The sequence below is a fragment of the Pipistrellus hanaki genome (genome assembly GCF_964339955.1).
Source record: "Pipistrellus hanaki genome assembly, chromosome: 21".
Lineage (NCBI taxonomy): Eukaryota > Metazoa > Chordata > Mammalia > Chiroptera > Vespertilionidae > Pipistrellus > Pipistrellus hanaki.
Window position 1 is genome coordinate 7,648,956 of NC_140523.1, and position 24,025 is coordinate 7,672,980.

The 24,025-nt window shown below is 61.2% G+C and overlaps 1 protein-coding gene across 1 annotated transcript in view; it reads right to left on the reverse strand.

The window, feature by feature from the left end:
• Window positions 1-6,322: 6,322 nt before the first annotated feature.
• The window catches only part of RASGRF1 (Ras protein specific guanine nucleotide releasing factor 1), a 47,117-nt gene continuing 29,414 nt past the window's right edge, over window positions 6,323-24,025 (reverse strand). The window contains exons 11-27 of the mRNA XM_084869034.1: window positions 23,912-23,975; window positions 23,216-23,349; window positions 22,185-22,267; window positions 19,413-19,661; window positions 17,969-18,300; window positions 16,887-17,072; window positions 16,059-16,229; window positions 15,710-15,816; window positions 14,627-14,739; window positions 14,390-14,450; window positions 13,383-13,486; window positions 13,174-13,258; window positions 11,377-11,574; window positions 11,141-11,220; window positions 8,193-8,310; window positions 7,018-7,086; window positions 6,323-6,620 (exon numbers count right to left, since the gene is read on the reverse strand). Of these exons, the coding sequence (XP_084725160.1) occupies window positions 6,528-6,620; window positions 7,018-7,086; window positions 8,193-8,310; window positions 11,141-11,220; window positions 11,377-11,574; window positions 13,174-13,258; window positions 13,383-13,486; window positions 14,390-14,450; window positions 14,627-14,739; window positions 15,710-15,816; window positions 16,059-16,229; window positions 16,887-17,072; window positions 17,969-18,300; window positions 19,413-19,661; window positions 22,185-22,267; window positions 23,216-23,349; window positions 23,912-23,975 (2,247 nt within the window). The 3' untranslated portion in view covers window positions 6,323-6,527. The remainder of the gene's footprint in view (window positions 6,621-7,017; window positions 7,087-8,192; window positions 8,311-11,140; window positions 11,221-11,376; window positions 11,575-13,173; window positions 13,259-13,382; window positions 13,487-14,389; window positions 14,451-14,626; window positions 14,740-15,709; window positions 15,817-16,058; window positions 16,230-16,886; window positions 17,073-17,968; window positions 18,301-19,412; window positions 19,662-22,184; window positions 22,268-23,215; window positions 23,350-23,911; window positions 23,976-24,025) is intronic.

The window sequence follows — 24,025 nt, forward strand, 5'->3', positions numbered from 1 at the left end:
CCTGGCCCGGGTGGGGATCCGGGTGGGGATCGGCCTGCCGGCGTGTGACTGTCACTCATTCCCAGTCCGAAGGTGACAGCTGGGGGCCGGGGGGGGGGGGGGGCGGCCTGCGCTCACCTCCTGACGTGCCCTGGGGGGCGGGCAACGGAGGGAGGGGGGCAGGCAACAGAGGGACAGTGAGCACAGCCCCTGTCCCTGCCCATGCCCCCTCCCCTTGCCACTTACGCTCTGCCCCCTCCCCATTGCCGCCTGCCCCCTGCCCCTGCCCCTGTCCCTGCCCCCAGCCCCCTGTCCCCTGCCCCTAACCCCTGCCCATGCCCCCTGCCCCTGTCCCCCAGCCCCCCGCCCCTGCCCCAGCCCCCTGCCCCTGTCCCCCAGCCCCCTGCCCCTGCCCCCTGCCCCTGCCCCCTACCCCCTGCCCCTGCTCCTGCCCTCTACCCTCTGCCCCTGTCCCCCAGCCCCCTGCCCCTGCCCCAGCCCATGCCCCCTGTCCCTCCCGCCTCCCTGCCCGCAGTGGGAAGGAGCCTGAGTGTTTCTGGGTCATGAGTCAGGCGTGTGGGTCCTAATTGCGGGGAGCACACCTGTGCCGATGATAAGGCCGATAAGGGCCGCGGAGGAGTGGAATCAGGCCGGGCCGGAGGAGCCCGGCGATTGCGCCATCCAGTGCCCGGCCTGGCACCTGCGGGCGACTCCACAGGCCCCTCCCACCGCCCCCTGAGCGGAGCTGTCACTCACCAGTCCCGCCTCCCTCCCCGCCCCTCCCCTCAGCCAGGATCCCCTGTTCCCCTGCCCCACCCCCCAGGCCCAGTTAGAGACACTTTTCTGACCAGCACACCCCCTCTCCCCTTTAAAAAAATATTTTTTTTAGTCCAGCCTGTGTGGCTCAGTGGTTGAGCATCCACCTAGGAACCAGAAGGTCCGGGTTCGATTCCTGGTCAGGACACATGCCGGGTGGCGGGCTCCATCCCCAGTGGGGGGTGTGCAGGAGGCAGCTGATCCATGACTCTCATCATTGATGTTTCCACCTCTCTCTCTCCCTTCCTCTCCAAAATCAATAAAAAATCGATTATAATAAATAGAAGGAAAGAAAATAAAATTGCTTAGTATTTTCTTCAGGAATGTTTATTTCTTCATTTAAAAAAATCTATTATATATTAAAAACAACAACAACAAAAACAAAACAACAACTCGGGCCCTAACCGGTGTGGCTCAGTGGATAGAGCATCGGCCTGCAGACTCAGAGGTCCCAGGTTCGATTCCGGTCAAGGGCATGTACCTTGGTTGCGGGCACATCCCCAGAGGTCCCAGGTTCGATTCCGGTCAAGGGCATGTACCTTGGTTGCGGGCACATCCCCAGTAAGAGGCATGCAGGAGGCAGCTGGTCGATGTTTCTCTCTCATCGATGTTTCTGACTCTCTATCCCTCTCCGTAAAAAATCAATAAAATATAAATAAAAGAAAAACAAAACAAAACAAAACAAAAAAAACCTTGGGCCCTAACTGGTGTTGCTCAGTGGTTATAGCGTTAGCCTGTGGACTGAAGGGTCCTGGGTTCGATTCCAGTCAAGGGCATGGACCTTGGATGGGGGCACATCCCCAGTAGGAGGTGTGCAGGAGGCAGCTGGTAGATGTTTCTCTCTCATCGATGTTTCTAACTCTCCTTTCCTCTCTGAAATCAATTGCAGAGGGAGGGAGAGAGAGAGAAACATCAATGAATCCATGATGAGAGAGAATCATCGGTCGACCGGCTGCCTCCTGCACGCCCCACCCTGGGGATGGAGCCCACAGCCGGGGCACGTGCCCTGACCGGGAATCGAACCCTGACCTCCCGGTTCATACGTAGGTCAGGGCTCCGCCCCTGAGCCCCACCCGGCTGGGCTATTGCTGTTTGTTTCCATCTGGCTGATGCAATCGCAGAGCACACCATTGAGCAATCTGGGGTGTGCCGGGCAGACCTCTCCCGTCAGCTGGCCGGACTGGCGTCCGGTCACGAGGTCACTCCCAGGGGCCGAGGGCTGCCGTCAGCTCCTGGCCTGTTTGTTTTCCTTGGGGTTCAGTTCCCATAACCTGCAATCGAGCATTTTAAAGTGTCTCCTTCTGGGGCGCTGAGTGCCCTCACAGTGTTGTGCAACCGCCCCTTCTCTTTATTTTTAAAATATGCATCTTATTGATTTTTTACAGAGAGGAAGGGAGAGGGAGAGAGACTTAGAGACATCGATGAGAGAGAAACATCTATCAGCCGCCTCCTGCACGCCCCCCACTGGGGATGTGCCCGAAACCAAGGTCCATGCCCTTGACCGGAATCGAACCCGGGACCTTTCAGTCCACAGACTGACACTCTATCCACTGAGCCAAAGGGGTTAGGGCCACGCTCTCTCTTTAGATTAAAAAAATATTCAGCCCAGCCGAAACCGGTTTGGCTCAGCGGATAGAGCGTTGGCCTCGGGACTGAAAGGTCCTGGGTTTGATTCCAGTCAAGGACATGTACCTTGGTTGCGGGCACATCCCCAGGTGAGGGGTGTGCAGGAGGCAGCTGATCGATGTACCTCTCTGTCATCCATGTTTCTAACTCTCTATCCCTCTCTCTTCCTCTGTAAAAAATCAATAAAATATATTTTAAAAAATTCACCCCAAAAGAGTACCCCTCACTCTGAGTCTGTAACCACTGATCAGCTTTTTTGGGGGGGACTTTAAAAAAGAAAAAAAAAAGAATATATATATATATATATATTTACTGATTTTAGAGAGGAAGAGAGAGGGAGCAAGAGAGAGAGAAACATCAATGATGAGAGAGAATCATGGACCGGCTGCCTCCTGTACGCCCCCACACTGGGGATGGAGCCCGCCACCCGGGCCTGTGCCCTGACCGGGAATCGAACCCTGACCTCCTGGTTCCTAGGTCGACGCTCAACTGCAGAGCCAGCAGCCTGGCCATCATGATCTTTCAAGTTTCCCCGGGTTCACTTTGGAACGCGTGTCATGAAGGCAGCGGTATTGCCACCGTGTGTGTGGGCTTTCGCGTGGGGATCTTGATAATCCAGAAGGGTGCCGAGGGGTGCCGTTGGCCAGGAAGTTTGAGAACTGCCGTGCAGGGCGGTGGCCGAGGTCGGGGGTGAGCGGGTGGGTGACTCGCAGGGACCCGGTGACCCCGTGGAGGTGGCGGCATGGTGACCTCCGGGGTTCCAGCTGGCACCCCCGGGCGGGGCGGGGCGGGGCGGGTGGAGGTGCCCAGGTCAGCGGAAGGGCACCCACGTGGGGGTGGCTTCTGGGCTGTGGGCGGCGAGGGCCTGGAGCCTCCAGGGCGGTGAGGGCTGGAGCTGGAACGGGGGCTCCTTGCTTTGTGGGCGTCCCCCCTCGCCGGGCAGCAGCCCTCAGCGGTCAGGAGTCAGGCCTGGGGTAGGGTGCATGCGTGTGTGTGCATGCATGTAGGTGCATGTGGCTGTGTGTGGTGAGCTGTGGACACCACACACAGGGCCCGGGTGGCACCTCATGTTCCTGTGACAGCGACCACCTGGCCTCCCGCCCCCACGGCATCGAGGCCTCGCAGGGCACCTTTGGGAAAGAGACCAGGATTGGGAAGCACAGGTCGAGGCCCTGCCAGTGTGTCTCAGTGGATAGCGCATCGACCCACGGACTGAAGGATCCCGGGTTCTATTCTGGTCAAGGGCATGGACCTCGGTGGCAGGCTCCTCTCTGGCCCTGCTCCTGTTCAGGGCACAATGCAGGAGGCAACCCATCGATGTGTCTCTCTCACATCGATGTTTCTCTCTCTCTCTCCCCCCCCCCCTCCCTTCCACTCTTTCTAAAAATCAATGGAAACATATCCCTGGGTGAGGATTTAAAAAAACAACAACAAAAACAGGCGAAAAATCCGTCATCCCATATACCAACGGGTCACCCGCAGGTTTGACTTCCAATCAGGGCAGGTACCCAGGTCACAGGTTCGATTTCTGGTTGGGGTGCATAGGGAAGGCAGCTGATCCATTGATCAGTTGATCAATGTTTCTCTCACATCAATGTTTCTCTCTCTCTCTCTCTCTCGCTCTCTCTCTCTCTCTCTCCTCCTCTCTCTCTAAAATCAATAAAAACATATCCTTGGGTAAGGAATTACCCCCCCCCCATTGCCTTAGTATGTTATTATTTTTTTTTTTTAATATATTTTATTGATTTTGTACAGAGAGGAAGGGAGAGAGATAGAGAGTTAGAAACACCGATGAGAGAGAGTCATCGATCAGCTGCCTCTTGCACACCCCCTACTGGGGATATGCCCGCAACCAAGGTACATGCCCTTGACCGGAATCGAACCCGGGACCCTTTGGTCCCCAAGCCGACGCTCTATCCATTGAGCCAAACCGGTCTCGGCAGTATGTTATTATTATTATTATTTTTATATTTTATTGATTTTTTACAGAGAGGAAGGGAGAGTAACAGAGAGTTAGAAACATCGATGAGAGAGAAACATCGACCAGCTGCCTCCTGCACACCTCCCACTGGAAATGTGCCCGCAACCAAGGTCCATGCCCTTGACCGGGATTGAACCTGGGACCTTTCAGTCCGCAGGCCGACGCTCTATCCACTGAGCCACACCGGTTTTGGCTAGTATGTTATTATTAACTAGAGGCCCGTTGCAGGGAGATTCCTACAGAAATAGGGCTTCGGAGGAAGAGGCGATCTTGGCCGCCCAGTCTGCCTCCGCCAGCTTCTCTCCCTTCTCTACCACCCCCCGTGCTTCTCCACAGCCTCGATCCCTTCTGCAGCGCTTGGCTTCCTGCTACGCTGCCTGCAGTCTTTCCGCCACGCCTGTGCATGCAAACGGGCCTCCATCTTTGTTGGGTTCATTTGCATACTCGCTCCGATTGGCTGGCGAGTGTAGCGGAGGGACGGTCCATTTGCATGTTTCCCTATTATTAGTGCAGATATTGTGGGTGGGATATTTTTATTGATCTCAGAGAGCAAGGGAGAGGGAGAGAGGATCACAGATCGGCTGCCTCCTACACGCCCTTCACTGGGGATCAAGCCCATAACCCTGGCCTGTGGTTCATAGGTCAATGCTCAACCACAGAACCACGCCGATCGGGATAGAAATTGTTTTCAGCCGTTAAACTGTGGGAGTCCCCACAAAGCAGGGACTGTGTCCTCATCCCTTGGGGTCTGGTCCCAAGCCCCCCACGTCCCCGCCCGATAGGGACCATGTGCCCCCCACGTCCCCCGCGGGAACGAAGGACGCCACCCAAACGCACGGTTCACCCTGAGATAGAATAGATTTATTTAGCAAGAGGTAATCAGGAAACATTGATCGTTACAAAACGGAAAGTTCGTTTTCTGTGGTTTTTTTTTGCTTTTTGCTTTTTTTTCTCCAAACGAGCCGGACGTGGGGGGAGTGTGGGACCGGGCGCAGGGTCCTCAGACCGGTGGGTATTGCTCACGGCGGCAGGCGAGGCCTGGGGCCGCCACGGGCCTGCCCCCCACCCCCCACCCCCCGTGTCCCATGTAGAAAACAGAGCTGTGCTCACAGGGCCGGCAGGGGGCCGTGCTCCTGCGAGGGGCCTTGGGGAGGACACTGTGTGCAGGGACACACACACACACACACACACACACACACACGGGGACGAGGTCTAACCACGGCGGCGGCGGGAGCTACTGTGACGAGGCAGAGACGGACTGGAGCAGCTCACGAAGCTGGGGGCGGGGGGCATGAGGCTCTGACGGAGGAGAAGTGGCATGTGTGTGCATGTGTGTGTGTGCATGTGGCTGTGTGTGCATGCGTGCGTGCGTATGTGGGTGTGGGTGCGTGCGTATGTGTGCATGAGTGTATATGTGCGTGTGCATGTGTGTGTGGGTGCATGTGCGTGTGCGTGTGGCTGTGTGTGCACGCGTGTGTGCGTATGTGGGTGGGTGTGCGTGCGTGCGTATGTGTGCATGAGTGTATATGTGCGTGTGCATGTGCGTGTGCGTGTGTGTGTGTGTGCGTGTTCCCGGCTCGCAGTGACCTGGGGCAGCGATCGGTCAGCAGACGTCCACCTGGCGATGGGACTGCGTTTTCCTCGGGTTTCGGGGCCTCGTGCCCGCTGTCCGTCCATCTGTCCGTCCGGTGTGATTCCCAGCGCGAAGGAGGACGGGGTGCTGGGTGGTGGCCGGGGAGACGGGGAGCGAGGGGTCCCCAGGCCTGCGGCTCTGGCCGTCCACGGGGAGGTCAGTCGATGGCTGGGCTTCGGGATATGGGCCCCGTCCCAGCTCCCCCGCCCCGCCCCGCCCCATTGTAGCCACTACATGGGACATGCTGGGAGGTGGTGGCCGCCCGCCCAGCCCGGCCTGGCCCGGCGGGGGAGGGAGGGCAGAAGCCCGTGGTGGACGCGGGCGGCGGGGGCGGGGGCAGGGGGGCTGGTGCGGTCACCGGGCGGGAACTGAGGCGGGCCGGTCTGTGTTCTCGGAGGAGCACACGAGGAGGAGAATCCAGGACGGACGGGTATGTACAGCTCGGCCGGGGCCCCTGGGGAGCAAGGGCGGGGGCCGGGGGGCCGGGCGGCCTCAGGTGGGGAGCTTGGGCTCGATGCGCAGAGAGGACTCGTACAGGCGCTCCTCGTCCATCACGAAGGTCTGGTCCAGCAGGTACTGGGTGACCTGAGCGGAGGGTGCGGGGGGGAGGGAGTAAAGGCGAGGGCCCAGGCCCAACGCAGGGCCCTGCGCACAGTAGGCGCTCAGCGAATGCAGAGCGAGGGAGAGTGGCCCAATGGTTAGGCCGGCGATGTTCAGCCGGGTGCCGCAAGGATTTTTAAGCCCAGCCGGTGTGGCTCAGTGGTTGAGCGTCGGCCTCGGAACCAGGAGGTCAGGGTTCGATTCCCGGTCGGGGCACAGGCCCGGGTGGCGGGCTCCGTCCCCAGTGGGGGGCGTGCGGGAGGCAGCCGGTCCATGGTTCTCTCTCCTCGTGGACGTCTCGCTCTCTCCTCCCTTCCTCTCTGAAGTCGGTAAGAAAACACTGAAAGCCCACAAGAAAGAGGAAAGCGGAGAGAGACCCTACCTTCGCCTGGTGCTCTATCTTGTAGGCGGTCTGCTGGAACTGGCGGATCTCTCGGATGATGTGGGAGATCTGCGGGAGGAGGGGGTTCTAGAGGGACAGGCCCCCTCTCAGAGCCACCCCAGAGCACCCTACCCCGCGGGGCAGAGGGACCCCACCCCGCGGGGCAGACGGACACCCCCTTTCGTGCTCGGCGGGGCAGAGGGCACCCCCACTCCTCGGGGCAGAACTCTGCGGGGCACCCCACTCCGCAGGGCCGACGACACCCTGCTCCGCGGGGCAGAGGGCAGCCACAGCCCCGGCCTCAGGCAGGGTCCCTCCCATCCTGAGGGCCTACTGTGTGCGGCTCCCAGAGGCCCCTCTAGGAAGGAGGGGAGCCCATGGGGCGGGGCCCAGGGTGCAGGGAGGAGGGCCTACTGTGTGCGGCTCCCAGAGGCCCCTCTGGGAAGGAGGGGAGCCCATGGGGCGGGGCCCAGGGTGCAGGGAGGAGGGCCTACTGTGTGCAGCTCCCAGAGGCCCAGGAGGGGAGCCCCATGCAGGCGGGGCCCAGGGTGCAGGGAGGAGGGCCTACTGTGTACAGCTCCCAGAGGCCCCTCTAGGAAGGAGGGGAGCCCATGGGGCGGGGCCCAGGGTGCAGGGAGGAGGGCCTACTGTGTGCAGCTCCCAGAGGCCCAGGAGGGGAGCCCCATGCGGGCGGGGCCCAGGGTGCAGGGAGGAGGGCCTACTGTGTACAGCTCCCAGAGGCCCCTCTAGGAAGGAGGGGAGCCCATGGGGCGGGGCCCAGGGTGCAGGGAGGAGGGCCTACTGTGTGCAGCTCCCAGAGGCCCCTCTAGGAAGGAGGGGAGCCCCATGCGGGCGGGGCCCAGGGTGCAGGGTGCAGGGAGGAGGGGCAGCGAGCAGCCAGGCGCCCCTCACCCCGCTCTGGGGTCCCCTGGCCCCGGGAGGCGCCGCCTGAGTGGCTGTCCGGCCTGTGACCCCGCGGTTCATGCCTGGGGTGGACGGGGTGAGAGGAAGGTGTGGCCGGAACCAGACAGACGGGGCTCTGGTCCCGCTCTGCCCCGGACGGAGGGCGCCCCCCGGGGCTGCCATGTCCCCCCCGGGCCCCGGTGTGCGGTCTGCGGGCGGGAGGCTGCCCGGTCCGGGGTCCGGGAGCGGCCGGGGCGGGGCGGGGCACGCACCATCCGCATCTTGGAGAAGTTGACCAGGCCGTCCTCCGTGTAGTTGGGGGTCCCCTCCTCGATGAAGGCCAGGTCCGTGAGGTACATGCCCAGGTAGGGCACGCAGGGCGGGTCGCAGCTTGGGGGCAAACGGCAGGGACAGACGTGTCCGCTTACACACGGGCCCTCTTAAAGGGGAGCTGGGCTCGGCCGGCTCGGACCCGGGCGTGGGGAAGGAGCAGCCTCGGGGTTTGGGGAGCGGGGACAGCAGAGCGTCTCGAACCCCCAGCTCCTGACCCTTCGGGGGCGCTGAGGTCAATGCCGTCCGCGTGGACCGGATCGAAATAAAAATATTGTTTCTAGAAAAGGGGCAGGACTGCCGGCCAGCCACCAGGGCTCCGTGATTGAGCATCGACCTAGGAACCAGGAGGTCGGGGCTCAGGCCCCAGGGGCGGGCTCCATCCCCAGCGTGGGGCGGGCAGGAGGCAGCCGATCGGTGATTCCCTCTCATCAGGGATGTTTCTCTCTCTCTCCCTTCCTCTCTGACATCAATAAAAATAAAATTAAAAAAATAGAAGAGTCCTAACCGGTGTGGCTCAGTGGATAGAGCGCCGGCCTGCGGACTGAAGGGTCCCGGGTTCGATTCCGGTCAAGGGCATGGACCTTGGTTGCGGGCACATCCCGAGTAGGGGGTGTGCAAGAGGCAGCTGATTCTCTCTCATTGATGTTTCTAACTTTCTATCCCTCTCTCTTCCTCTCTGTAAAAAATCAGTAAAATGTATTTTTTTAAAAATAGGAGAGGCTGGAGGGAGGGAGGGAGACTCGGGTGCAGGCTTGGCTGGAAAAGGGGCGGGGACAAGGAGTGGGCCTTGGACTCAGGCAGACTGCCCCCTCCCGCCCTCTGCCCGCTGCCCCGGAAATGGGGGGGCCCCCTCAGTGGCCCCAACCTCACCCCCTCTGCAGGGCGGGGCGCCCACCCCACGTGCCGGTGGGCCCCGCTGGCAGGGACACGGCCCGGGGCCCCTGGGGAGGAACGGGAGGGGGGGACGCGGACAGAATGGGGGCCCGCGGGCCGCGGAGGCGGAGACGGAGGCGGCCGAGAAGCCATGTGAAGGAGGCGGATGGAGGCGCCGGGGGCGGGCGGACGGGCGGACGGACGCGCGGGTGGTGAATGCACGGAGGGGGGCTCCCCACAAGCACAGTCCACGGGGCTCCGGGAGCCCGGGCGGGGGACACAACGCGGTCTGAGGACACAAACAGAGCGGGATGGTCAGGCCATGGACACGGAGCGGCGGACAGACCAGACGCGAGGACACGGGGACGGACGGACGGACGGACAGGAGAGCCGGGGGTGGGGGGCTCAGGGCCACCGTGAGCTGACAGCCCGAGGGGTGCTGATCCCGGAGCGGGGCTCCCCATCCCATCAGCAGGCACCCGCGGGCCCTGGAGAGCCGGGAGGCGTCCTGGTCTCCATGGTAACCAGGGGTAACCAGGGGCAACCAGGGGCTGCACTTGTCTCTTCTTGGCCCGGGGACCCAGGGGGGTCCCTGGGAGCGGGGTCACTCAGGGCGGGGTCACTGAGGGTGGAGGTCACTCTGGGCAGGGGTCACTCAGGGTGGGGGTCACTCCATGCAGGGGCGCTGGCCTCTGGTGGGCGGGGCCTCTGGCCTCTGGTGGGCGGGACCAGGAGGCACAGGCCCCGCCCCCAACAGGGACCTTCCTGCTCTGGGGACCCCCCAGGCTGACAGCGCCTCAGGGACACGGGGTTGGCGGGGGAGCTGCAGGAGCTAGGAGGGGACCCTGCAGACCGAGGGGCAGCTGAGGGTCGAAGGGCATTGATTTGATTCTAAGATGCACTGTCTGGGAAGGCACTTTTTTTAAAATTTAGTTTTTTATTTTTTATTTTAATTTTTAATTTTTATTGATTTTTTAAAGAGAGGAAGGGAGAGGGATAGAGCGTTAGAAACATCGATGAGAGAGAAACATCCATCAGCTGCCCCTTGCACATCTCCTCCTGGGGATGTGCCCGCAACCAAGGTCCATGCCCTTGACCGGAACGGAACCCGGGACCTTTCAGTCTGCAGGCCGACGCTCTGTCCACTGAGCCAAACTGGTTTTGGCTGGGAAGGTACTTTTTAAAAACCCTCAGCCCAGGCTATTTCCCCGTTGATCTGGGGAGAGAAACATCGATGTGGGAGAGATGCATCGACTGGCTGCCTCTCCCGCATCCCGGCCAGGACTGGGGTTCAAACCTGCCACCCAGCCTTGGCCAGCATGGTTCAGTGGATAGAGCATCGGCCTGCGGACCCGGGGGTCTCAGGTTCGATGCTGGTCAAGGGCACACATCTCGGTTGCAGGCTTCCATCCCCAGCCAGGTGCATGGGGGAGGCAGCCAATGGATATGTCTCTCTCACATCAATGTTTCTCTCTCTCTTTCCCTCCCTTCCACTCTCTCTCTCTAAAAAAGATATCAATGGAAAAACATCCTCAGGTGAGGATTAACTAAATGAATAAATAATTTTAAAGAATCCGCAACTGAAGTACCTGCCTTTGACTAGGAATCAAACCTGCGGGCCGATGCTCTAACCACTGGGCAACACCGGCCAGGGAAGTGCTTTTGTTTTGAGGCCCGATTCCAAGCACAGGAAGTAAAAACACGCTCCTGTTCAACACAGGCATCACCTGTAAGATGTCTCTCAGTGTCAGAAATACTGAAATGTTAAAAAAAAAAATCCCCAAAACCGTGCATTTTAGAATCAAGGACTCTGGGGGTCCCCCTGGGCCCCGGACTGAGGTCTCCCGGGCAGAGGACGGGGGACAAGGCTGCCCTGTCCTGGTGCGGGGTCTGTGGGGAGGCAGACAGACAGACAGACAGACACAGACACACGGACTCCTGCTCAGCCGGATTGGGGGGGGGTCCCGCGGGGCGCAGTCCCACAGAGGGCGGTGGCGGGGGGACCCACACTCACTTCTTCAGCGCCTCCCGCAGGTTCTTGAACCTGCCGTCCGAGGACACGAGCTTCTGCAGCTTGTCGATCAGTCCTTTGGTCTGCAAGGAGCAGAGGCTGCCAGCCCGCGGCCTGCACCCCCACACCCCCACGCCCTGTGCCCCACTCCATGCCCACATCCCCAGCGCCCACGCTCCTGAGCCCCAGCCCCCAGCCCCAGCTCCCAGCCTCAGCCCAGCCCAGCCCAGCGCCCGCACCTGCTTGGAGACCTTGAGCCAGGTCTTCTTGAGCCGGAAGACAGCGCTGCGGTTCATGGAGGAGGTGATCTGCAGCACGGCGTTGTAGTTGTGCAGGCAGCGGCAGATGTCCGCCACCGCCACCCACTTCTCGATGGCGCTCACGCGGCCGCCGATGTCCTCGCTCCGGATGATCTCCGAGGCGATCAGGTTGCTGATCTTGAAGCCCGGGGAGAGACGGGAGGAGGAGGAGAGGAGTGAGTGTCTGAACACCCCCGAGGGAACGCTCAGGGACACTGACACCCCGCCCACGGGCAGACAGAAGTTTTCCTCAGGACAAGGAAGACCAATGAGAGGGCACAATGAGCCCCGGCCGGTGTGGCTCAGTGGATAGAGCGCCGGCCTACGGAATGAAGGGTCCCGGGTTCGATTCCGGTCAAGGGCACATGACATCAATAAAAATACATTTAATTTTATTAAAAAGGACCCTTGCAAATCACCTGTTAAATGAGTAAGAAGCGTGTCTTAGAATGTTTACCCACTGACATCCTGGGTTTTGTAACTGTCCTTGCTGCCGCTGCAGCTAACTTGACTGTAAGGAACCAACCTTTTTTTTTGTATTTTTTAAAATATATTTTATTGATTTTTTACAGAGAGGAAGGGAGAGAGATAGAGAGCTAGAAACATCGGTGTGAGAGAGACATCAACCAGCTGCCTCCTGCACACCCCCTACCGGAGATGTGGGGTGTGCAGGAGGCAGCCGATCCATGATTCTCTCTCACCATGCCCTTGACCGGAATCGAACCCGGGACCCTTCAGTCCCCAGGCTGATGCTCTATCTTAGGGGTGTCGAACTCAATCAGAGAAGGGGCCAAAATCTAAAATCCAGCCTAAATCGCGGGCTGAGTGGTTTACTGAACAGTCATAAACTGACAATGTCATAAACTGACAGTGGAGTGCAGTGATGACAGCGCGGTACGGGCCACATTGCAAGGCCTGGCAGGCTGGATTTGGCCCGCGGGCCTTGTGTTTGACATATGTGCTCTATCTACTGAGCCAAACTGGTTTCGGCAGGAACCCGCCTTTTAATATACTGTGACGCCCCTCTTTGCCTAAGCTCCCCTCCCTGTACTGAAAATCATAATAGATGCCCGGTCAGGGTGGCCCAGTGGCTGAGCGTCCGTCCACCTAGGAACCAGGAGGTCTCGGTTCGATTCCCGGTCAGGGCACATGCGGGGGTGGCGGGCTGGATCCCCAGCGTGGGGCGTGCAGGAGGCGGCCCATCCATGATGGATGTTTCCCTCTCCCTCTCCCTTCCTCTCTGACATCAACAAAAATGTATTAAAAAAAAAAAAAAAAAAAAAAGAGCCGGGACCGGTATGGCTCAGTGGATAGAGCGTCGGCTTGGGGACTGAAAGGTCCCGGGTTCAATTCCGGTCAAGGGCATGTGCCTTGGTTGCGGGCATATCCCCGGTGGGGGGTATGCAAGAGGCAGCTGATCGATGACTCTCTCTCATCGATGTTTCTCTCTCTCTCTCTCTCTTCCTCTCTGTACAAAATCAATAAAATATATTTTAAAAAAAGAAAAAGAAAAAGAGCAAGGGTCCCTCACCCCTGTCCCTTCAAACCTCCTTCCCTCACGCGGGCGGTCTCGCTGGGAAGCTGCTCAGAGGAGCAAGGATGAGAGGGCACAATGAGCCCTGGCCGGTGTGGCTCAGTGGATAGAGCGCCGGCCTGTGGAACGAAGGGCCCCGGGGGGAGGGGGGTGTCCGCTCTCCCCCAGCCCCCCGCGGATCCGGGGCCGCCGCCCACACTCACGTCGTTGAAATGCTTCGTGGTTTTCATGATGTACGGGGTCCTCTCGTTCTTCTCCAGCTTCATCCAGCCTTGTCCGAAAAACTCCCTGCGGGAGACGGGGCCCCCGGGACGGGGGAGGGGGGCGGTCAGGCGGCCCTTGGCTGCTGAGGCTGTCATTTGGGGGGGGGCGGGGGGGAAGCCGGCACCCACCCACCCACCCACCCACTCACTCGTAAGGGATCTTCTTAAAGACCAGGTGGTCCAGCAGGGTCAGCTGCTCGGCGATCTCCATGGCCGAGTGGTTCTCAAAGGGCTCCGCCTTCACGCCCACGGCCTGAGGGGGCGGGGCCGTTAGCGTGGGGAGCCCCCCTTAGCCCCGGGGGTTCTCCACAGACTGGGGGGCCGCTGGACGGCCGGGTGTGACCCCGAAGGCCCCGCCTGGCAGACCTGATGGGAGAGGAGGCCCAGGAGGGCTGGCCTGTTGGGGCCAAGCTCAGGGTGGGGGTGGGGGGAGGCCTGGCTGGGAGAAGGCGGCCCCCTCCTCTCCCCGCCTTCTTTTATAATCTGTATTCTTTTTTTTATTTTAAATATGTTTTATGGATTTTTTTTTTTACAGAGAGGAAGAGAGAGGGATAGAGAGTTAGAAACATCCATCAGCTGCCTCCTGCACGCCCCCCACTGGGAATGTGCCCGCAATCATGGTACATGCCCTTGACCGGAATCGAACCCGGGACCCTTCAGTCCGCAGGCTGACACTCTATCCACTGAGCCAAACCGGTCTTGGCAATATAATCTGTATTCTTTTTTTTTTTTTTTTTTTTTTTAAGTATCTTTATTGACTTCAGAGAGGAAGGGAGAAGGGGGGAGAGAGAGAGAAGTATCAGGATGAGAATCAGGGATCAGCTGCCCCTGCACGCCCCACACTGGGGATGGAGACTGCAACTCAGGCCTGTGCCTTTGACTGGACTCTAACCCAGGACCCTTCAGTCCGAAGACCGGCGCTCTATCCACTGAGCCACACCGGTCAGGGCTCCCTCTGCTGGGGCCTAGGAAGGAGGGTGAGCCTGGGAGCAGAGGCGGGGGCGGGGAGGTGTGGGGTTCAGCCTGGTCCCCCTTTCGCAGGGTTGGGGAGCCCTCACAGCAAGAAGGTGCTCTGAGGCCACGGGGGTCCCACAGGCGGGCCCAGGGCGGCCGCTCCCCTGCAGGGAGGTGCTGGGGGGCAGCGGGCCCCGCTCACCTGCTGCGTGATCTCCTCCAGCGTGATCTGGTTGTCGCCGGGGTCCTCCTGCGTCAGCGTCCTGGGGGGCCAGATGCGGAGATGACCTGCCTGCACCCGCCTCGCCTCCAGGCACCCACTCTCCTGGGCTCTCCAGCCTGGCTCACTGCTCCAGGGGTGACGCCCCGGCTGCTGGCCACCCCTGGGTGTCAGTCAGCCCCCCCCCAGCCTCCCGGCTCTTCCGGCCCCGGGCCCCACCGCACGATGTTGGCGGCCGCCTTCCGCTCCTGGGTCAGCAGCTCGGGGTTGCGCGTCACCTCCTCCAGGAAGCCCACCACTTTGCTCTTGAGCTCCTTGTTGGTCTCGAAGTCCTGGGAGAGAGGCGCCGGGCTGTGGGCATCCCGTCCCAGCAGCCCGCGGGGTCCGGCTCAGGCCCGGGGATGCGGTGGTTTCCAGTCCGACGCGGGCGGAGGCGCCGCCTCACTCCCTTCTCAGGGGTCCTGGCGGGGACCCAGCGGCGCCCGCAGACCTCCCCAGGAAAGGCACATGGCGCCTTAGCCGGTGTGGCTCAGTGGATAGAGCGCCGGCCTTTGGACTGAAGGGTCCCAGGTTCGATTCCGGTCAAGGGGCCCATCCCCAATGGGGGGCGGGCAGTAGGCAGCTGATGGATGTTTCTCTCTTATCGATGTTTCTAACTCTACCCCTCTCCCTTCCTCTCTGCAAAAATCAATAAAATGTATGTTTCTTTTTAAAAAAAAGAAAGGCAGCCGGGACCGGTTTGGCTCAATGGATAGAGCGTCGGCTTGGGGACTGAAGGGACCCGGGTTCGATTCCGGTCAAGGGCATGTACCTTGGTTGCGGGCGCATCCCCGGTAGGGGGTGTGCAAGAGGCAGCTGATTGATGACTCTCTCTCATCGATGTTTCTAACTCTCTATCTCTCTCCCTTCCTCTCTGTACAAAATCAATAAAATATATTTTAAAAAATAATAATAAATAAATAAAAAATAAAAAAAAGAAAGGCACATGGCCACCTGCCCCGCCCGCCCACCTATCCTGGCCCCGCCCACCTGCGCGTGCTTGGACCCCGCCCATCTGTCCGTCCCCTCCCATCTGCGCATGCTTGGACACCCAGGGCCAGGCCCCGCCCACCGCGCATGCCTGGACACTCAATACCTGGCCCCGCCCATCTGTCCCGGCCCCGCCCACCTGCGCATGCCTGGACACCCAGTACCAGGCCCCGCCCATCTGTCCGGCCCAGCCCACCGCGCATGCTTGGACACCCAGGGCCAGGCCCCGCCCACCCGCGCATGCCTGGACACTCGATGCCCGGCCCCGCCCACCTGCGCATGCTTGGACACCCAGTGCCGCAGCACGTTCAGCACCCGGTTGGTAGCCGCTCTGCGGATCACGAACTCCTTGTCCCCGTTCCTCTGGTCCGGGGGGAAGCCTGGCGGCAGAGGGCGGGGGTCACGGGGACACGGAGCCGGCCTCCCACGCGCCTCGCCTCCTGCCCCGGGCCTGGCGGGCTGGGCCGATGGGACGGCTGACACCCCTGCCCACCGGGGCCTCCCAGGGGCGCGGCGGGAGGGGTGGGCGGGCGCCCTGGGTGGCGGGCCTCCGCTGGGCACAGGCCGCGCAGGAGGAGGGCGGGCGGCGGTGGGAAGGGGCCCCGTGAGCCCATCCCCGCACCTGTGGCGGCCAGGGACAGCCGCCGGTACTTCTCCTTGTTGGGGGTGCCCTCGTTGGCGCCCGAGGTGGCGATGGCGAAGGCGGAGGCCGCCGACAGGCCGCTGCGGCTGTTGTCCAGCTCGCGACAGGACCGCATGACCACGCCGTTGTTGTAGGAAAAGAGGGGGAATTCTGGGGAGGAAGGAAGGCCAGGGTCCCAGGGCGTGTGCTCTGCACCCTCTAACCCGCACCCCGGCCCACCCCAGCGCCACCCCCTCCGCCTTCTCCATCTCCCCGGGCACAGGCCGGGCGTGGCGGGATACAGAGCTAAACCTCTCTGGTCTCAGGAGGCAAGCTCTGGATAGTGGGGGTAGGACCCCCTTCAAGGAGGGTCGTGAAGGTGAAAGGAGGTATTGGGAGTCTGCAGATGCTATCAATAGTGACTGTTAGGCCCGGCCCGTGTGGATCAATGGTTAAGCGTTGACCTGTGAACCAGGGGGTCCCGGTTGGATTCCCCATCAGGGCACAGGCCCGGGTTGCGGGCTCCGCCCCCAGTGTGGGGCGTGCAGGAGGCAGCCGATCCGTGATTCTCTCTCATCATGGATGTTTCTCTCTCTCTCTCTCTCCCTCCTCCTTTCTTCCCTATGAAATTAAAAAAAAAAAGAAAAATGCGAGTAACAGGCCCCTCATGGGGCTCCCAGGAGTGGCCCGGGGTGGGGCCAGGGATGATGCCGGTGTGAGAGCAGGCCCCCCCAGCGCCCCCATGGCCACCCACTGGCCCGCTGCCCCCCTCTCCTGGGCTGGGCCACCCCGTCCCTGCCCGGGCCGCACGCCCTCGGTGGGCGGTACCTGAGGGGGTTTTGCTCCTGACGGGCTTGGGCGTCGTCGGGGACTTGGTGGGCGACGTCTCGGGGTCGGCCTCCTCGCTCTGGCTCTGCTCCGGGTCCGACTCCTCCCGCACGGAGACGCCGGAGCCCGGGAGGGGCGGGGACGGCCTCACGTCCCCGGGGCGGTCCCCGGCCTTGGGGTTCGGGCCTGCGGGTGCGGGTGCGGGTGAGACAGAGTGCGCGGGGTTCGCCGTGGGGGAGGGCGAGTGGAGTCTGAGGCGGGGCCGGCGGGCGGGGCTGGGGGTCTGGCAGGCCCGGGGCGCCCCGGCTGGTCCACGCCGCACTGGGAGCGGGGTGTGTGTGTGACGTGTCAGCACCGGCCGGGCTCCCATCGCAGGGAGACCCGGGGGCACACACTCCGGGGAGCGGACGGTGCACGGCTCCCGCCCCCCGTTTCCTCGGCTACGGAGCGAGGGAGCTGCACTGGACGCCAGGTCTTCTCCTTAGAACACGGAGCCCAACACGTGTGCGCACACACACATGCACACAAACACACGTGAACATATATAGTCATGAATACTAATACACAAACACACATTTGAACATATATAATCACGAATACTCATACACAAGCACACTTGAACATACATAATCATGAATATTCGCACCCAAGCACACTTGAACACATATAATCACATACACAAACACACACAAGCATTTGGACATAGTAATCATGAATACTCATGCGCACACAGCACACATATGAGCACAAACATGCACAAACACGAGCAAGCACACATGCAAACACGAACACATGCTCACACACAAACCACACAGACACATGCACGCACACACACCACCACACACACGTGCATGCACACACACACGAGTACACACACACAAGTACACACATATGTGTGCACACGGGCACATGTACATGTAAACATGCGCACACACGTGCACACACACACACCCAGTCTGGGGGGCGGGACTAGGTCTGCTGGTGCCTGTGCCCCTGTGGAGGGGACACCCCAGGACTCAGACCCCCCCCCCCCCCCCCCCCCGCCTGTACCCCTCCCCCGAGGCGGGTCCCCGGCCGCTCACCCTGCCTGCCAGCGCCCGGGGGCTCCTCGGGCCTCTCGGCCGCCTCGGCCTCGGCGCCGGCCTTGCCGCCGAAGCCGCCGGCCACGCACAGCTTGCCGGTGTCCAGCGCGGCCTTGCCGAGGGGCGCCACGGCGGCGAAGCCGGGGGCGCCGCCCGCGAGGATGGGGATGTTGAGGGACAGCTTGCGCCGGCGGCTGGGCGAGGCGGCGGGCTTGGTGAGCGACAGCGGGGGCGGCGACGAGAACTTGCGGGCGGCGCGGGGGGACTTGGGGGGGTCCCCGTACAGCAGCTTGTTGTTCTGGCCGGTGCTGGCGAACAGGAGCTCCAGCGACCTGCGGGGGCGGGGGAGGGGGGGTCGGCGTGGCCCCGGGGCCCCCGGGGGGCTGATGCCCAGGTCAGAGCGGCCCGGGAGGCCCGAGCGCTTGGACAGGGGGTGCTGGCGGGGAGCGCAGGCGCACGGGGGCAGGGCCCTGGTCCTCCTCGTGCCTCCGGCTGCACCCGGGACCAGCCTGGCCTCCCCAGGGCCTGGACAGTGGGTCGTGCAGGAGGCCTGCCCCCCTCCGACAGCCGGGAGCCCGATGGGGAGCACAGCGCCCACGCTGTCCCCAGCCTCAGACGCTTGGCACCAGTGGGCTCAGCAAGACCAGGGCCCAGCCACAGGCTCCTATCCGGACCTCCGGGGCACATCACGGGCTCAGGCCTGCCCCCCGACTACCTGCCACCCCCCAGCCTTGCTGAGCGGCCCGGCTGTGCCCGGAGCAGGATGCGGGCTCAGAGCGGGAGTGCGTTCCCAGTCTCCTTCCCTCCGTCCCTCCCTTTTTCTTCCTTTAACTGTTTGTATTGATCTCAGAGAGGAAGGGAGAGGGAGAGAGAGAGACATCAAAGAGGAGAGAGCATCATGGATCGGCTGCCTCCTGCACGCCCCACACTGGAGATAGAGCCGGCAACCAGGGCGTGTGCCCTGACCGGGAATCGAACCCTGACCTCCTGGTTCCTAGGTGGACGCTCAGCCACGGAGCCAGGCTGGCCGGGGCTGGGCTTTCTTTCTTTCTTTCTTTCTTTCTTTCTTTCTTTCTTAAAAGATATATATTTTATTGGTTTTTACAGAGAGGAAGGGAGAAGGATAGAGAGTTAGAAACATCAATGAGAGAGAAACATCGACCAGCTGCCTCTTGCACACCCCCTACTGGGGTTGTGCCCGCAACCAAGGTACGTGCCCTTGACCGGAATCGAACCCGGGACCCTTCAGTCTGCAGACTGACGCTCTATCCACTGAGCAACACCGGTTTAGCCTGTGCTTTCTTTCTTAAATGGGGAAGGTGTGGCAGGCTGGCCCTCAAAGGGGGGCTGAGCGGTGAGACGGGGCGGACAGAGCCAGGAGCCGGAGGGAGGAGGGATCAGGCCCCGCCCCCGCCCCCCCCCTCGGTCCCGGCCCGGCGCCCACCTGGCGGGGATGGCGCTGATGGGGCGCCGGTAGATGGCGATGAGCTTGTCCAGCACCACGGCGGCGGAGGTGAAGACGCGGTAGGAGTGCAGGAAGGTGTTGAGGAAGTCGATGCTCAGGAAGCGCAGGTCGGTGAGCCGCTCCAGCAGCCGGCCCACGCTGGCGTAGCGGATCTGCAGCACCTTGCACGAGTTCATGGTCTTGCTGAAGCGGATGTCCACGTCGTCGCAGTACAGCGAGGCGTCCGACCTGCGGGGGGCGCTGGTCACACCGGGCTCGCCCCGGGGTCCCGGCCCACCCATCGCCGTCTCCTGAGGCACCGACAGCCGGGATGGACAGACAGATGGGATGGACAGACAGGGCGGACAGATAGACGGGGCGGACAGACAGGCTGGGCGGACAGACAGACTGGGCTGACAGACAGACGGGATAGACAGACGGGGCGGACAGGCAGCCGGAGCGGACAGACAGGCGGGGAGGACAGACAGACGGGGCGGACAGACAGGCGGGGAGGACAGACAGACGGGGCAGACAGGCAGACGGGGCGGTCAGGCAGACGGGGAGGACAGGCAGATGGGATGGACAGACAGACGGGGGGCGGACAGACAGCCGGGGCGGACAGACAGATGGGGCGGACAGACAGACAGATGGGCTGATGAAGGACTGGCTGCTCGTGGAACAAGAAAAACTTTGGGCCAAAACTGGTGTGGCTCAGTGGATAGAGCATCGGCCTGAGGACTGAAAGGTCCCAGGTTCGATTCCGGTCAATGGCATGTACCTTGGTTGCGGGCACATCCCCAGTGGGGGGGAGGGGTGTGTGTGTGTGTGCAGGAGGCAGCTGATCAATGTCTCTCTCTCATCGATGTTTCTAACTCTCTATCCCTCTCCCTTCCTCTCTATAAAAAATCAATTATATGTATATATATATATATATATATATATATATATATATATATATATATTTTTTTTTAAAGAAAAACTCTGGGGGAAGGACACCAAGGAAGAAGGGGTTGCAACTTTTTATTTATTTATGGCAGTAATATTCTTAGAAACAGTAATATTCTTAGAAACCGGCCGTTGTTATTGCTTTTTAAAAAACGTTTGTATTGATTTCAGAGAAGAAGGGAGAGGAAGGGATAGAAACATCAGTGATGAATGAGGCCTGGCCGGTGTGGTTCAGTGGATAGAACGGCAGCCTGCAGACGGAAGGGTCCCGGGTTTGATTCCGGTCAGGGCACAGGCCCAGGTTGCGGGCTCGATCCCCAGTGTGGGGCGCGCAGGAGGCAGCCGATTCGTGATTCTCTCTCATCATGGATGTTTCTCTCTCTCTCTCTCTTCTCCCTCTCTGCACCCTCTCCAATCTGGGACCCCTCAGAGGATGTCCAACTGCCCGTTTAGGGGATCTGGCCTAAACTGGCAGTTGAACATCCCTCTCGCCATTGCTGGCTCCTAACTGATCATCTACCTGCCTGCCTGATCGCCCCTAACCACCCTGCCTGCTGGCCTGCTTGCCCCCAACTGTCCCCCCTTGTAGGCCTGATCGCCCCCAACTGCCCTCCCCTCCTGGCCTGACTGCCCCGAACAGCCTCTGCCTCGGCCCTGCCATCGTGGCTTTGTCCAGAAGGTCCTGGTCTAATTAGCATGTTATCCTTTTATTAGAATAGATGTAAACTTAAAAAAACGATGAGAGAGAATCATAGATCAGCTGCCTCCTGCACGCCCGACCCTGGGAATGGAACCCACAGCCCGGGCCTGTGTCCTGTCAGGGAATCGAACCCTGATCACCTGGTTCATAGGTTGACGCTCAACCACTGAGCCATGCCATCTGGGCTCTAATGTTACATTTTATTTATTTTTATTTATTTTTTAAGTTTTTTAAAAAAATATATTTTATTGATTTTTCACAGAGGGAGAGGGATAGAGAGCTAGAAACATCGATGAGAGAGACACATCGACCAGCTGCCTCCTGCACACCCCCCACTGGGGATGTGCCCGCAACCAAGGCACATGCCTCTGACTGGAATCGAACTTGGGACCTTTCAGTCCGCAGACCGACGCTCTATCCACTGAGCTAAACCGGTTTCGGCTCATTTTTTTATTAAGATATTATCTGTGTACATATCTTACCAATCCCCCCCACTCCCATACATGCCCTCCCTCCCCGGAGTTTTGCATCCATTGGTTGTGCTTATATGCATGCAGACAAGTCCTTCGGTTGATCTCTTCTCTCCCCCACATCTCCCTCCCCTTCCCGCTGTCATTGGACAGACTGTTTGTTGCTTTAAAGTAGGGGTGTCGAACTCAATCAGAGAAGGGGCCAAAATCTAAAATCCAGCCTAAATTGTGGGCCGAATGGTTTACTGAACAGTCATAAACTGACAATGTCATAAACTGACAGCGGAGTGCAGTGATGACAGCGCGGTGCGGGCCACATTGCAAGGCCTGGCGGGCTGGATTTGGCCCGCGGGCCTTGTGTTTGACACATGTGCTTTAAAGTCACATTTTAAACAGCCTCATGCAAACCCCACGGAGCCACAGCCGTCTTCCAGACAGACGTGGACGAGCCCTGCCCGCCTGGGGCGCGTACAGAATGGAGCGGCGCACGCATCCATCGGTCAGTGGACAACACATCGATGTTTCTCTCTCCCCCGCCTCCCGCTTTCTCTCACAAACCCAAACAGATGTAAACTCCGCACAGACAGCAAGCACCCCGGGGACGGGAGCCGGGCGCGCCGTGACCCCGGGACCCCGGGACCCCGCGGCGGCGCTCACTTGATCATCTGAGGCACCGTGACCTTGGAGTTCTCCTCGAAGGCGTTCATCATGAGGCCGTTGCAGCGGATGTTGTCCACACACTGGAAGCACAGGGCACGTCAGAGCCCGCCCACCCCCGAGAGCCGGGCACCGGCCCTCCCCCCGCCCCAGGGCGCCCTCCGTCCGCCCGTCCGTCCGTCCGTCCGTCCGGGCAGAGGCAGGGTGGAGGGCCCAGGGGTGGAGGGGTCAGGGGTGAGGGGGTCAGCGGGGGTGGAGGGCCCAGGGGTGGAGGGGTCAGTGGGGGTGGAGGGGTCAGGGGTGGAGAGGTCAGGGGTGAGGGGGTCAGTGGGGGTGGAAGGGTCAGCGGGGGTGGAGGGGTTGGGTGGAGGGGTCAGGGGTGGAGGGGTCAGGGGTGGAGAGGTCAGGGGTGAGGGGGTCAGTGGGGGTGGAAGGGTCAGCGGGGGTGGAGGGGTTGGGTGGAGGGGTCAGGGGTGGAGGGGTCAGGGGTGGAGAGGTCAGGGGTGGGGGGATCAGGGGTAGGGGGGTCAGGGGTGGAGAGGTCAGGGGTGGGGGGATCAGGGGTGGGGGGGTCAGGGGTGGAGGGGTCAGTGGGGGTGGAAGGGTCAGCGGGGGTGGAGGGGTTGGGTGGAGGGGTCAGGGGTGGAGGGGTCAGGGGTGGAGAGGTCAGGGGTGGGGGGATCAGGGGTAGGGGGGTCAGGGGTGGAGAGGTCAGGGGTGGGGGGATCAGGGGTGGGGGGGTCAGGGGTGGAGGGGTCAGGGGTGGGGGGGTCAGGGGTGAGGGAGCCAGGGGTGGGGGGGTCAGCGGGGGTGGAGGGGTCAGGGATGGAGGGGTCAGCGGGGGTGGAGGGGTCAGGGATGGAGGGGGTCAGGGGTGAAGGGCCCAGGGGTGAGGGGTCAGGGGTGAGGGGGCCAGGGGTGAGGGGGTCAGGGGTCAGGGGTGAGGGGGTCAGGGGTGAGGGGGTCAGGGGTGAGGGGGCCAGGGATGGAGGGGTCAGAGGGGGTGGAGGGGTCGGGGTGGAGGGGCTCACCTGGCTGATGTCGCTGGTCCAGGCGGCCTTCTCCTGCCGGGACGAGGCCACCAGGATGATGGTGAAGGGCGGGGCCTCCTTGGGCTCCACCCCGATCTTGAAGTCCAGGTGCTCCTCCTGGCCGGGCCCTTTGGCTTCCGGGTGCAGAACAGCCGTCAGCCGCCCAGTGAGCGTGGCAGGGTGCGTGTGTGTGTGTGTGTGTGTGTGGGGGGAAGGTGGGGGGTCGGGGCCGGGACCCTAATGCTCTGCCTGCAGGGAGGAGGGCGTCCGGGGCACAGGCCTCTGGCTGCTTCCGGGGCCGGGGAAGGGGCTGGCCCCTCCTCCCCCTGGGCCCACGCCCGGGCCCAGCCTTGGGTGAGTGTGCGTGTGCGTGCGCGCGCACATGAACATCTCTGTGTGTACATGTGTGTATACTTGTGTGAGCACGTGTGTATATCTCTGTGCATATTTGCATGCACACGAGTGTACATGTATATCTCTGCGTACACGTGTATATCTCGGTGTGTATATTTGTTGTTTTTTAAAATTTCCTTTTGACAGTACATGTTCAGTACGTATATCTGTGTGCGCACGTGTGTACGTGTATATCTCTGGGCGTACACCTGTGTATACATGTGTGTACGTGTATGTGTGCATATCTGTTTGTACGTGTGTGCGTGCATGTTTGTGTAAGTGCACGGGCAGCCCCGCACCTACCTTCCTCCTCCGTGCTCTCGGGGTCCTCCAGCAGGGTGCACTCAATGAGCGACACCACCCCGTTCTGCAAGAGAGCGGCCCGGGGGCCGGGGGCGTGACGCTCTGAGCGGCACT